Below are 12,909 nucleotides of genomic sequence, written 5' to 3'. Positions count from 1 at the left end.
AAGCAAATCCTGAAGGGAAGGGGAATGTGCCAAGCAATCCCTTCCAAGACAATTCAGGGAAACTACCCTCCCGTCTCACCTAACCCGATCCCACTCAGTCCCTGGGAGCTGGTGCACTGTCTGGTTCTTATAGAGCAGAGGTATCTGTGCAGGTGTGTGAGAGTAAGTGTGGTGCCTCGTGCCCGCGTAAATGATGTGAACAGGTAATCACTTGCATTAGTGTGTACACAAATGTACCAGGCATGGGATTGCATCAACACAGTATAATAACGTGTGACCTCCTACGGAATCTATCTCCGCAGACGGTATGGCCATGGGTCCCTCCTGTACCTGTAAGTGGGGCAGTGTCTGAGGAAGATGGGTGCCCCTTGAGGGAGGGGCGGTAGTGAGAGCTGGGTGGATGTGTGCCCGCCGGTGCCTTTGTGTACCGGCATGTCTCCGAGTCTCTCTGTCGGCAGCTCTGAGTTTCTGTGTGTCTCTGTGTCTGTGTGTGTGTCTCTCTCTCTGGGTCTCTGCCTCGTCGTGTGTGTCTTGCTCTCCCTTGGCGGGGAGGGGATTGGTCACGCATGACTCATCTTGAACCGAGCGGGGCTCCAGCGGCAGGGCGGCCGCCGTTGCAGCTGGAGGGGGAGGAGGACAAGGAGGAGGGAGAGGAGGAGGAGGACTACCAGGAGGGGGAGGAGGAGAAGAAGGAGGGGGCGGGGGCCTCTCCAAGTTTGTCGGGACCTTCTTCCGAGGCAGCGGCGGCAGCAGCCAGGGAGGCCGGGGCTGCGCGCGGGCCGGGGGCGGGGGCTGGGGCCGGGCCCGGGGCGGCGGGGCCGGCGCCTCCGCTCTCCTCCTGCTCCTGCAGCAGCCTCTGCTCCCACTGCGGCTGTGGCCCACCTCGGCGCAGCTCTCCGCCCTGCGCGCCCGCTGAGCCCGAGGTTCCCCGGCCCATGTACTGGAAGCATGAGAACGCCGCCCCGGCGCTGCCCGAGGGCTGCCGGCTGCCGGCCGAGGGCGGCCCCGCCACCGACCAGGTGAGCCGGCGAACGACTGGGTGAGCGGCCCGGGCCGGGGTCGGGCAGGGTCCGGGACCCAGCCGGGCCGAGCAGGGTGGCGGGCGGTTGCAGGAAGGAGGGGTACGAGGGTGCGCCTGTGAGTGTGTGCTTGTGAGTGTGGGAGCGCGCGCGAGCGGGGGTGGGGGTCGCGGAAAGCGGGAACACATTATGCAAATGTTGGAGGAATTTCTCAAAAAGCGATTTAGTAAAGACACAGGCGAATCAAGAGGAGGCGAGGCCGGTATTGTCCGTCTGAATAGGCGCTGATAGCGCCGATGTGCCGGGGGTTGTGCGGGCGCAGCGCTGAGAATCCCGACGCGGGGCCGGTACCGGGCGCGCCGAGGGGCTGGAGGGTGCTTTTTCCTCCCCTTGAGCGCCTCTCTTTTCTCTTTTTGGTCCCGTTTCGCCCCCGATCTCGCTCCCTTTTTGCTCTGGGTTTCCCTCCGACTGGCCCTCGAAAGGCGCCTGAATCTGTGTCAATATCGCAGCTTCAATTTCGCCGCGCGTGTCAGGCGGGCGGGCAGGCGGGTGCTCACCACGCTCGGGGTTTTATTTTCTTCAACCACCCTCCGCCCCTCACCCATCTCTTCTTTATTTTCTTTCTTTCTCTCTTTTCTCCTTTTTGCATTTTGTGCCGCGAGGAGAAGGGAGCGAGGAAGGGGGGTGGGGGGGTGGGTGGAGAGAGAAAAAATTCGATTTTTAATTACTACCATTAAAAAATCAAATTTGCAATTCTTTGGGCGGCCTGATGGATCTCACTGATTGACAGTTGGAATTGACACTCTGGCTACCTCTTATCTTGGGCATTCACGACAATTTCTAATTGCAGGTAGTTTGTGTGTGTGTGCGCGTGTTTTTCTTCCCCCCTCAGAGGCTTGGATTGCAAGGGAACTAAGCGATTACTTCAAGAGCCACGGGTTAAGTGCAGGGAGAGGGGGAGAGAGAGGGAAAAAATCCAATCCAAATTCAAATTGCTTCATTAGAGAGACACCGCTTTTGTGGGGAAGGGCTTTAAATGCCCACTACAAAGTTAGGACTCATTGTTCGGCGCCGGTTTATATAACAGGCGCGGGGAGGCGCTGGGCTCAGGCTGCGCGGAGCCAGTTCAGCAGCCGCCGCCGCCTGCGTTCCCTCCCCCCCTCCCCCAGGTGATGGCCCAGCCAGGGTCCGGCTGCAAAGCGACCACCCGCTGTCTTGAAGGGACCGCGCCGCCCGCCATGGTGAGTCCGTTTGGCCCTGCCTGCGGTGCCCAGTCCTCCAGCGGCCCGGCCCTGGGGACCTGGCCAGGTTTTCCGCCACGAACCGCTGCTCACGCTCTGGGGGACTCCCGGCGGGCGCCGCCCCTCTCTGAGCCTCGGTTTTCCGGCAGGGAATGTTGACTTTAACCGCTCCCAGCACCCAGAATGCGCGTGTTAAAAGTTGGGGCCGTCCCTTCCTCTCCAATAGGCCCTTCCATCCCTGTCCTTCAGTCCACGGCGCATCGTCCCGGGGAGATTTCGTTGTCAATTGGTGCTCGGGGGCCCCAGATTTGTCTCCAAGGCAGCCCCAACTCTGCGTGCCCGGGTCAGCGCTCCTCTCTCCTTCTCTCCCCCGCCGCAGGCTCAGTCTGACGCCGAGGCCCTGGCAGGAGCTCTGGACAAGGACGAGGGTCAGGCCTCCCCATGTACGCCCAGCACTCCATCTGTCTGCTCACCGCCCTCTGCCGCCTCCTCCGTGCCGTCTGCAGGCAAGAACATCTGCTCCAGCTGCGGCCTCGAGATCCTGGACCGGTATCTGCTCAAGGTGAGACAGGGGTAGGTGTTGCGTGCGTGTTGTCCGGGCGTGGGACGCAGTGCAGGAGACTGCAGGGAAGCACCGCAGGCGCCAGGTCCTCTTCCAAATCCTGGCTCCACGGCTGCCCGACTGCGAAGCTTTGGGCAAGACTTAGGGTCTGCCTGAGCCCCCGGGTTCCGTCTGAAAATTAAGAAGAGTTTATTTCCATTTCCCTGAGTTTCAGTATTACGGGAGAAAAATAGGGGAATGGCATGCACCTTCTGAGCTTCAGCGCCTCTGATTGCAAATGGGACCGGGAAGGCTGGGGCCCGGCGTGAAAGAGGCCCGCGCTGAGCCGACCTCCGTCCCCGCCCCCTCCCCAGGTCAACAACCTCATCTGGCACGTGCGGTGCCTCGAGTGCTCCGTGTGTCGCACGTCGCTGAGGCAGCAGAACAGCTGTTACATCAAGAACAAGGAGATCTTCTGCAAGATGGACTACTTCAGGTAGGCTGCGGCCGCCGGGCCAGCAGTGTCGCCGAGGGCAGGCCCCGGGCGCATTCGGAGGCCACTTTTGCGGCGTATGGTCTCTCCTCCAGAACCTCGGCGTCCCGAGTGCACTTCTCGCGCGTAGCGCGTAGGCTGCTAGTAGCAGCCTGCCGGCGCTCAGCGGCGCGAACCCAGAGCTCCAGGCAGCGCGCCGGTGCCTGCACAGGTTTGCGCCCCGGATCTGCCTTCGGTCCTCGCGGTCCATTGGGTTTCGGTATCGTCTCTGGCTCTGTCTCGGGTCCTGCCTAAGTCTCAGGCTCCAGTTCCGACCTCGAGCGCCTCGGTGGAGCTCTGACGTCCCCATTTCTGGCCTGGACCCACTCGGATCCCAGCCGTCGTCCGGCTGCATTTCCAGTGCGCTCGGGCTTCGAGTTCCAACCCTACTCGGACGTCAGTCATGCTGGGGTCTCTCCCGGGCTGGACGCTGAGCTGGGCTCCGGACTCTTGCCCTGGCTCTGACCCTGGCTCCGCTCTGGGTTCGAGTCTGGTCCAGCCCAAAGCACCAGCGCCTCAACCGTCTCAGATCCGATCCCATACCCAAGCGCCTCGTCCTGAATGAACCCCAACCTCTGTCTCCGGCTCCATCTCAACTCATTCCCCGGCATCACTGGAGTGTCGCATTCCGAGTCTGGGGTCATGTGCAGGCCCCCGGCGCCTGTTCCAGTCCCAGCTTCGCTGTTGTTTTGGCCCGACTTTGGCCTCTCCAGGGTCTAGGCCTTGCCTTTGGGCCGCCGGGATGGGAAGTGGGAGAACCGGGCACCCAGAGTCCTGAGTGGGATTACCCCGGGCTGCGCTCTCCGTACTGCAGGCTGCGTCCCAGCAGCCGACAGCAGCCAGGCGCATCCTCCTGTCCTGCCGCGTCTTGGCCACTTGCCTGGGCCTCGCTTCTAGCCATGAAGCCCGGACCTGACCTGATTATGGGGTCGAGGTCACTGCAGGGTCACGGCCTTGTCTGCTGATCCCAGTGGGAGGCATCAACCAGCCTGAGGCTTGGACCACCAGGCCTATAGGATCAGAGGAGAATGGTGGAGAATTGGTTCCTGAGAGGGATGCTTGTTCCCAAGTGCGTTCTCAAAAAGTGGAGAAAGCTGCTTCCCTATAACTACCCTCCAACCCACAGACATCTTTCCTATCCTTGCATAGGAAGATGTCATGGCTTCAGTCTTCCTGGCCAGACCCCTGCCCTAGAAAGAGCCTCTGGGAGTCAGGGAATATGGTGGAAGGCAATCTCCTCCTGTGCACTGGCGTTGAGCCTCCAGGGATCTGGAAAGAGAAGATCTTGAGTCTAGGGGGAGGTTGGCAGCATTTGGGGCAAGGGTACTGTGAAAAAACCATGAGAAGCATGGTTAAAGAGACGGACTCTTCCTTTATGGGATGGATGTGAAAGAGTGTGCAGCTGGGGTGGGGTGGGGGCAGCTCAACCAGGTGGCCTAGGACTCAGTGTGCAAGGAGTGCCTGTGTGTCTGTATTGTCTGGGATCTGTGCAGTAGTGCTGGGGAAAGCATCACTGGGCAGGGTTGGGGGTGTGTAGATAGCATGTGTGTTCCTTTATGGACCAATGTTTGTCTTTTAGTTCATGTGTGGGTGTCAAGTGTGGGTGTCTGTATGTGAATGTTGAGACTGTGTGTGTGCGTGTGTGTGTGCGTGCACGCGCACGCAAAGTGGTGAGGACAGGATTACATCTGGACTAGGATCTGGAGGTGAGAGGGTGAGGTGAGGGGATTCTGAAATCCCATCATTCCACTCCCACCCTCTCTTCTGAGGGGGCATTCCTGCTTAAGGGTCTCCACCCAGGCACTGAGGGATGAAGGAGGTGATATGAACATATTTGTGAATCTGGATGGCTGTGTGTGTGTGTCTGTGTGTGTGTGTGTGTGTGTAGTCAGAAAGGGGTTAATGGTGTGCAACCAGAGTGTGATGTCTCCTCTCACTGTCCCACCTGAGTATTGGTTTGGCCAGGACAGGAAATGGAGGTTACAGTCACTGTCTAGCCACCTCCCTGCTCTAGACCTGACTCCAGTTTGTATAAAACATGCCAGATGGGCCGGGTGCGGTGGCTCACACCTATAATCCCAGCACTTTGGGAGGCCAAGGCCAGTAGATCACAAGGTTAGGAGATGGAGACCATCCTGGCCAACATGGTGAAACTCATCTCTACTAAAAATACAAAAATTAGCCAGATGTGGTGGCACGTGCCTGTAGTCCCAGCTACTCAGGAGGCTGAGGCAGGAAAATCACTTGAACCTGGGAGGCAGACATTGTGGTGAGCCAAGCTCACGTCACTGCATTCCAGCCTGGGTGACAGAGAGAGACTCTGTCTCAACAAACAAACAAACAAACATACAAAAAAACATGCCAGATGATGCTTGGGGGCTCCTTAGATTCATCAGCTACTAAATTCAAGGTGCCAGCTTGGGAACCCAGCAGAATGGTGTCTGGGTCTCTCCCATAGACTAAGGCACCACTAGGATATCTCTCCCAGCTCTGCTAACAATAGATTTGGCAGTCTTATTCACTACTTGCCCAAATTTCTTTTCTGCTTCTCCAGCCCTAGCTCATGCCCATGCTGGACTGAGCCTCCTTGGATACTGTGTTTTACTAGACCTTGAAACTAGTCAAAACACAGATCCTGACTCCGCTGTTCAGAGCCTCCCCTTATTCTGGAGTCCTCTTCCTACTGCAATGGAGTAGAGAGTAGGGTGTGCAGCCACTGTGGGAAGAGGCAGGAGACTTGGCCCAGTCTGGCCAGTAGTGACCTTCGCAAGTTGCTGCATCTCTCGGCCCTTAGTCCACCCTTTCCAAGGCTGTCTCCCAGAGCTGCCAAAGAGGCCACTGTTGGGGGGAAGTCTCTATGAAGGCGCCCTAAATGGCGGTTGGTACGAATGCCTTGATTATCACTATTGTCATCATTGGCAGGGTGGATGCTGGGCACAAGCCCACGATGGCATTTCCCCACGCAGCTTGAGGAGCAGAGCCTGCCTAGAGGGATGGGACTGAGCCATTTCTGGGCTGCAGGTTCTGAGCACTAATCTTTTTCCAATGACAAGAGCCCTGAAAGCAAAACTAAACCAGATTTCTGGTTAAGAAAATGGAGGCAGTAAAAGCTCACATTCCCTGGGTCGAGGGCAGAATTGTGGCTCTTCTGATCATTTCTCTCCCTGCAGGCATAACCCATCCCTGGCAGCCCCACCTGTAACAAAAATAATAAAACCCACAAAAAGGGAAAGAAAAAGCCGGTCGAGTGCCAGGCAATGACTATTGTCTGCACTGCACTGCAGCCCAAGCTCTGGGTGGCTGCTATGAGGAAGCTCTTCCTGGAGAGAGTGTGAATGGTGGCGTGGGAGGCAGAATTTTCCTCTAAGGAGCTGGGTCCCAGGGAGGGGTCACATGCTGAGATTCTCTAGGCTTCTGTTTCCTGAAGCCCGGGGTCAAGGGTCTGGTAGGATGTGGACTGGAGCACTCTGACCAAAGAGAGGCCAAGAGCTCCCAATGGGGCAAGGGGGAGGAAGGGAGTGGCCAAGGCCACATGGAGGGGGAGCATGGAGATCCCATGGTCCTCTAACCTCTGATATTTTCCCCAGGGAAGAGGGTCACCTAGGTTCTATCCCCCACCTTGTCCCTCCTTGACATCATCTTATAGACCCTCCTTCAGTCTCCATTGGCAGACCTAGCACTGGTGGCTCAGGGAATTAAAGGTTAGGAAGGAACTCCAAGTTCACCAGGGAGAGAGTCTGCAAAGCTTAGAGGAGACATTGGAGGTCCAGTGCTGCTCCTGGCTCATTTGCATTGTTGGGAGAGGTTGGTTCTCATTGGCTGCGTGTCCTTGGCCAGGCCACTGGACTCTGCCTCAGTGTCTCCAATTCACACTCTAAACAGGGTCCTTACCAACCCTTGTGGGTTCAGCCGGATCCCTACCTCCCCTTACTCCCTGAGATTTCCAGCAGGAAAAAAAAATACCAACAGAAAAATGTGATAGGACTCTTAATTTCTTCACCTTTTTGTGAAGACCATTTTTGTTTCTGTTTTCTTCCAAAAATGGAAGAAAATTCTGGAGGAAAAATAGTGCTCCTTTCTGGGACATTCACATTTCCCCTGCTACCAACAACCACAGCCCCAGACATACCTGCAGCTGCTGCTCTACAATAGGGCATGGCCCGATCTGCAGTGCCCACCTGGCTTCCTCAGCCTGCTGGAACATCATGCCCGTTGTATAGTTGGGGAGACTAATGTCCTGGGAAAGTGCCATTGCTTACAGTCACACAGGATACCAGTCATCAGAATGTATGGAGTTCTTGTCCAAGCCAGGAACTGGGCTAACCCTTTACCTGCTTTATCTCGTTTAATTCTCAGGTCCACCTTGTGTGTATGATACTCTCATAATCCTACATTATGGTGGCATGGGGGTGGGATCGAGGAACGGAGACCCTGAGAGATGAGGTCACACGGCTAAGTGGTAGAGACTAGATAAGCCCTACAGCTGCCTGGCTCCACCATCCCTGCCCCTAAACACCCCCATACTCTTCTATAGGTGAGATATATCAGCCACCCGTCTATGCATCGTGGGGCCCCTCTCTGCTGATCCTAAGAGTCCCTGCCAAGTTTGGTTGGCACACCCGCTGTGTTTTCTGATGTGTGGCTCCCTGGGTGATCTTGCAACACTTGGGCAGGAGTGACCTCAGAGGCCTGTGAATGGAGCACCTTTGTCAATATCAGGTCACTGCGGTCCCTGGCCCTCCTGCCTTCTGACAATGGGAGTGGGGAGTAAAGGGTTAACTGCCTCCGCTTGTGTTTATGGGGGTGGGTGTTCAGTGAGTGCCCTGGAGGCTAAAGTTCCTCTTCCCAGCTAGGCCCAAACGACTTCAGGCAAGCCCCTAGCCTTCTCTGGCCCTCCGCCTTGAGCCCAAGCTCTGTCGCGGGCTCCAGCGGGAGAACCCTACCCCCTCCCGCAGAGCGAGGGTCCCAGGGGAAGCGCGGAGCGGGAAGCGGCCCCCCACCGCGGCAGAGAGCGGCCCAGCGGCGGCCAGCTGTTGGGGGACAGATGTTGGGGGAGCCGAGAGGGGAGCTGGGGGAGGAGCCTCGGGGCCGGGACCTCCGAGAAGCGGTCGTTTTAACCTCTTAATTGCTGGTTCTGGGTTTTTTTCCCCCCTCTGGCTTCTTCCCCTACGGGTTTACCTAGAAGGGAAGAAGCAGAGAGAATAGGTAGGGCTCCACCTCCCACACACCTTGTTCGCCTCACAGGATCTAAGGCCTTCAAGAACGTCTTGAACCTAACATAAGTGAAACTCCATTTGAGTTTCGGCCTCTCGGCTCAATAGCTTGGTAACTAACATTGGCGTTTCCACTCTGAGGTTTGGTTTCCTTGTGCAGAAAAGGGGTAGCTTAATAGTGGGAGAAGGGGTCGAGGTGAAACTCAGATGGGCTCTTTCGCTGAGGCTCATTCATCCAACAAATAATTACCAAGCGCTTACTAGGTATCCAGCATAGTAGGCTGGGAAAGTGAGTCTGACTTGGTCAAGGGCGCAGAGCTCCCTTCATATAACCACGAGTACCCAGATATCTCTGCTCTCCTTTCAGGGGGTAGAGGGCACTGCGGTGCGCGACGCCCACCTTACTCCTTTTAGCAGTTGCCAGGATGAGCAGTATCTGTCGAACACCTCTCCCCAAAGCGCCGCGCATCCTTTGCACCCAGGCCCTTCACACGCCGGGATCCAGGGACGCAAGGCCTGGACCTCACAACAAGGCTGAGTCGGCAGTGGACACACCCCCTAATCCCTCTGGTGCTCTGGTGGCAGTTCCTGCACACCTCTTTCTTGAAGTTTCGTTGTCTCCGCCGCCGATTTCGCTGTTTCTGGAATCCGGTGGCTCCGGCCTCGCAGCCCGCCTGGGAAGGAGTCTGTCGTTTTGTCAGAGCCTGGATCGATAAGCCTCCTCGCGCCCTTCGTGCTGCTGACTCCTGTCCTGGGTGAGGGACAAGCTGCAGGGCAGTCTGCAATGCAACCAAACCTACGTAATCCCCGCTAACCGCACCTCAAGGATCCGGCGCGAGGACGATTTCGTAAACTGAGCTGAGCCACGAGGAGCACAGGAGGATCCTAGAGCTGGGACAGCTTCCAGCATTTCGGGAGACACGCGGAGCATGAGAAAGTTGCTGAGAGTTGACTAGCGGCGCCTACCTCGGACCAAGGGTATGAGGACACTGTGACCTACCTGTGCAGGCGCAGAACGGACTCGGGCGTCGGGGACTCGCGGGGCAGGAAGATCGCGGTGCTCGGAGAGTCTTTGACGTGTCCCTGGCCAAGGGGAAAGAATCCCACGAGCCAAGCGCACAGAAAGCTCAGCCGCTCTTGCCCGGCTTCCGATGGCCATGACCTTCCCTGCTCCGGCTCTGTCCGCTCCCTGAGGACGCACTCACCGCCTTCTCCAAGAGGGTGGGCCCTTGGCCCGGCGCGCTGGAGATTCCAGAATCAGCGGCCCGGAGTGAGGACGCGGCGCTGCCAGACCAGCCCCGCTTCCTGTTCATCCATGCGGGATTCCAGCTTTCCTCGTCGCCAGTCCAGTTGCTCCGCAGGTTCTAGGTACTTTTTGCACCTTGGAGGGGGCCTCAACCCCAGCCCCATACCCTGTGGAGTTTCCGGCAAATCACTCGCCGGCTCTGAACCTTCGATTCCTCGTATGAAAACCGGATGCCAGAGTCCCCACCTCACCGGGTTGCGACGAAGCCGAGTGGGCGCAACGTTGAGCCCCAGGACCCCGGCCCGTAGTAAGGGCTCTGAGCGCGGCTGGCCTCCCCCTCCTCCTGAAGCACAAATAATCGGAAGCCAGCCTCGCCTCAGAGGCCAGAAAGTGCTCCCAATCCGGATACCACCAGCCGGGTGGCGGAACCCGGGGTCCGCTCTTCGTGGGAGAGTAGGCTGGGTCGGGCAAAGCTGTTTCCTCTCCCCTTTACTGCGGGACGGGGAACAGAGACCCTGGGCTGGGCTGGGCACTCCGTTGGGGAAGCCGCGTTTCCGAGGTCCGGAACCGCCTCTGCTTAGGGGAGCGGTGGACTCAACGAAGGTGCTCAGCGCCTCCTGAGGGAACCGCGCCGCCCGCGGAAGGGTCCTGTCGCGCTCCTTGTTGGAGACAGTAGGGTTGGAGTTGAATCTGCGAGCGGAGACTGGCAGAAGCCTCTGGGCTCCTGCACTCAGTCCAACCCAACGCTGTTTTTTTCAACCGACAGCTGCTTGAATTTGCCAAGGCAGGCAGGCTGTAACCAGAGCCTTTTTGCCGGACTGTTTCCTCCGTGCACACACAAGCGATTCCGAATGCTCCCCCGGGTGGAGGGGTGCCCGCCCTGGGGATGCAGAGGCATATCTTCTTGGTTCCCCACCCCCAACCCCGGGCCCCCAACTCTAGGAAGGTGGAAGGGGTGGAAGAGAAGAGCCAGAAACGAAACATTTACAAACCAGTGTGGTCAGCGCTGAGAGAGCGGTGCAGGGGGCCGTGGGACTCTGGGGGAGGGTAGGTCAGTGCAAAGGCCTGGGGGTGGGAAAGTGCTTCAGAGGAGGCCATAAAGACCTGGGAGTGACCTTCCATTGTGGCTCACTGGGACACATGCCTGGATGGTGGGGCGGCATATCTTGAAGGTTAGGGAGGAGATGGGCCTGAAGAGGATGTGGTCGCTTGGGTTTTGCAAACCCCAAGGATTTTGGACCAGATCCTGAGGATAGAGTGGAGACACCATAGGATTGTAAGCAAGGCAGAAACAGGATTTCATGTGCATGCTGGAAACTTTGCTGTGACTGCTCTGTGGAGCATGGGTTGGCAGGGGCGAGACTGGAAAAAGGGAGACCGGGGAGAAGGTTGACAGTGAGGGTTGCATGATGGGAGCCTGGCCTAGGAGGGCAACAGTGGAGATGGTAAGAAGGAGATGGATCCCAGAGATACTTGGGAAACAGAACCAACAGCATCGATGATTGGCTGGATGAGGGGTTGAGGAGAGAGAGGAGTGCATGATTATGATTTTGAAGCTTCACGGGCTGGGCAAGTGGTGGCACCATTCTCTGCAATAGAGGGTGTACCAGAGGAAACAAGCTGCCAGGGTTGGGACAGAGTCACAGGTGAGTCATCCGCTTTAAAGAACACACTTTCCCTGGTGCCCAGGATCAGGCCCTGGGCTGACTTCTGGGATGGAGTAAACCAGACTCTGCTGCCTCCTGGAGGGGCTTCCAGTCTGGTGTTGGAGGCAGCTGCACCCAAATTGCCAGACTACAAAACCAGAAGGGAGAAGGAGAAGTCATAGAATCAAGGAAGGCTTAAGGGGCAGGAAGATATTCGATCCGGGCTTTTTATCTTTTTAACATTTAGTATTATTAATAGAATGTCACAGCCTCCAGAGGGACTTGCTGGGTACTTAGCCAACTGCAAAGCACTAAACGAACAGTAGTAGTCATTGCTGTTGTCGTCTAGTTCAGTGCAGGACAAGGAAAATGAGAACTCAGAGTTAAACAGTTTGCCCAGTGTCACACAGCCAGTAAGTGCTTATCTGTCTGTTCATCTAAGAAACTGCACTTCTGTACAGCTGGCGCTATAGCTTATATTCATCTCTGGAGTCAGGATGGCTAGGGTTCCTATCATTGCCAGCCGTGTGACCTCCTGCAAGTTACTTTACCTCTCTGGGTCCCCATTTTCCTTACCTGCAAAATGAGGATTAATTGGGATAATCAACCTAAAACAATTAGAATCTTGCTGGGCAAGTGGTAAGTGCTCAACAACTTCCCTATTATTACTATTATTGTATTTTTTCTAACTTGTGATGTATTTTTAACAAACAAATTAATATGCAAATGTAAGTGACCATCGTAGAAAATTTGGAAAATTCAGAAAAACACCAAGAAGAAAATAAAAATCACCCACCAGTTCATCTCCTAGCTGGGACTAGGTGTAGAGAGTTGGTGCGTCCAAGCTAAGGCTAATGCCTGAGTTGAAGACTTAGAGGCTAGGAGCCTGGGGGCTGGCGGGCCATTGGGTTGTGGAAGGAGGAAGGTTGGCCCGTCTGAGTCTCGACACCCCGTGCCTGTCCTCTCGATCTGCAGCCGATTCGGGACCAAGTGCGCCCGGTGCGGCCGACAGATCTACGCCAGCGACTGGGTGCGGAGAGCTCGCGGCAACGCCTACCACCTGGCCTGCTTCGCCTGCTTCTCGTGCAAGCGCCAGCTGTCCACTGGTGAGGAGTTCGGCCTGGTCGAGGAGAAGGTGCTTTGCCGCATCCACTACGACACCATGATTGAGAACCTCAAGAGGGCCGCCGAGAACGGTACCCAACCTGCTCCGCCTGGCACCTCTGCCCCCAACCCTTTCCCATCCCATCCCACCCCAGCACCCCAGGAACCACCCACACTCCTCTACCGATTGGGCCCTCCTGGTATCGTCCCTCAGGTAGCGTAGGGGTGGGGCGGCGCACAGATCTTGCACTTCCGGGTCGATCTTTTGCTTAGGAGTCAGAGGTCACTGCCCTCCTTTGCAACTATGTTTCCTTATCAGTAAAATGGCGTTAACGACAGAACACCTTCCCAAAGATAGATGAGCTAG

At 56.8% G+C, this 12,909-nt stretch overlaps 1 protein-coding gene across 4 annotated transcripts in view; it reads left to right on the top strand.

Moving 5' to 3' along the window:
* Positions 1-718: 718 nt before the first annotated feature.
* The window catches only part of LHX6 (LIM homeobox 6), a 41,002-nt gene continuing 28,811 nt past the window's right edge, over positions 719-12,909 (top strand). For 2 of the 4 annotated variants that reach the window (XR_010123365.1, XM_054501621.1), the window contains exons 1-5: positions 719-1,019; positions 2,189-2,260; positions 2,640-2,822; positions 3,176-3,297; positions 12,414-12,634. Coding sequence is in view for 2 of the 4 variants with exons in the window: in XM_054501621.1 (XP_054357596.1) it covers positions 936-1,019; positions 2,189-2,260; positions 2,640-2,822; positions 3,176-3,297; positions 12,414-12,634 (682 nt within the window). In the remaining 2 variants the exon portion in view is untranslated. Of the gene's footprint in view, positions 1,020-2,188; positions 2,261-2,639; positions 2,823-3,175; positions 3,298-9,699; positions 9,915-12,413; positions 12,635-12,909 lie in introns of those variants that run through there. The other 2 variants (XR_010123366.1, XM_054501623.2) reach the window with 2 other exon arrangements.

The sequence above is a fragment of the Pongo pygmaeus genome, chromosome 13 (genome assembly GCF_028885625.2).
Source record: "Pongo pygmaeus isolate AG05252 chromosome 13, NHGRI_mPonPyg2-v2.0_pri, whole genome shotgun sequence".
Taxonomy (NCBI): Eukaryota; Metazoa; Chordata; class Mammalia; order Primates; family Hominidae; genus Pongo; species Pongo pygmaeus.
This window is presented reverse-complemented; position numbering and strand designations above follow the sequence as displayed.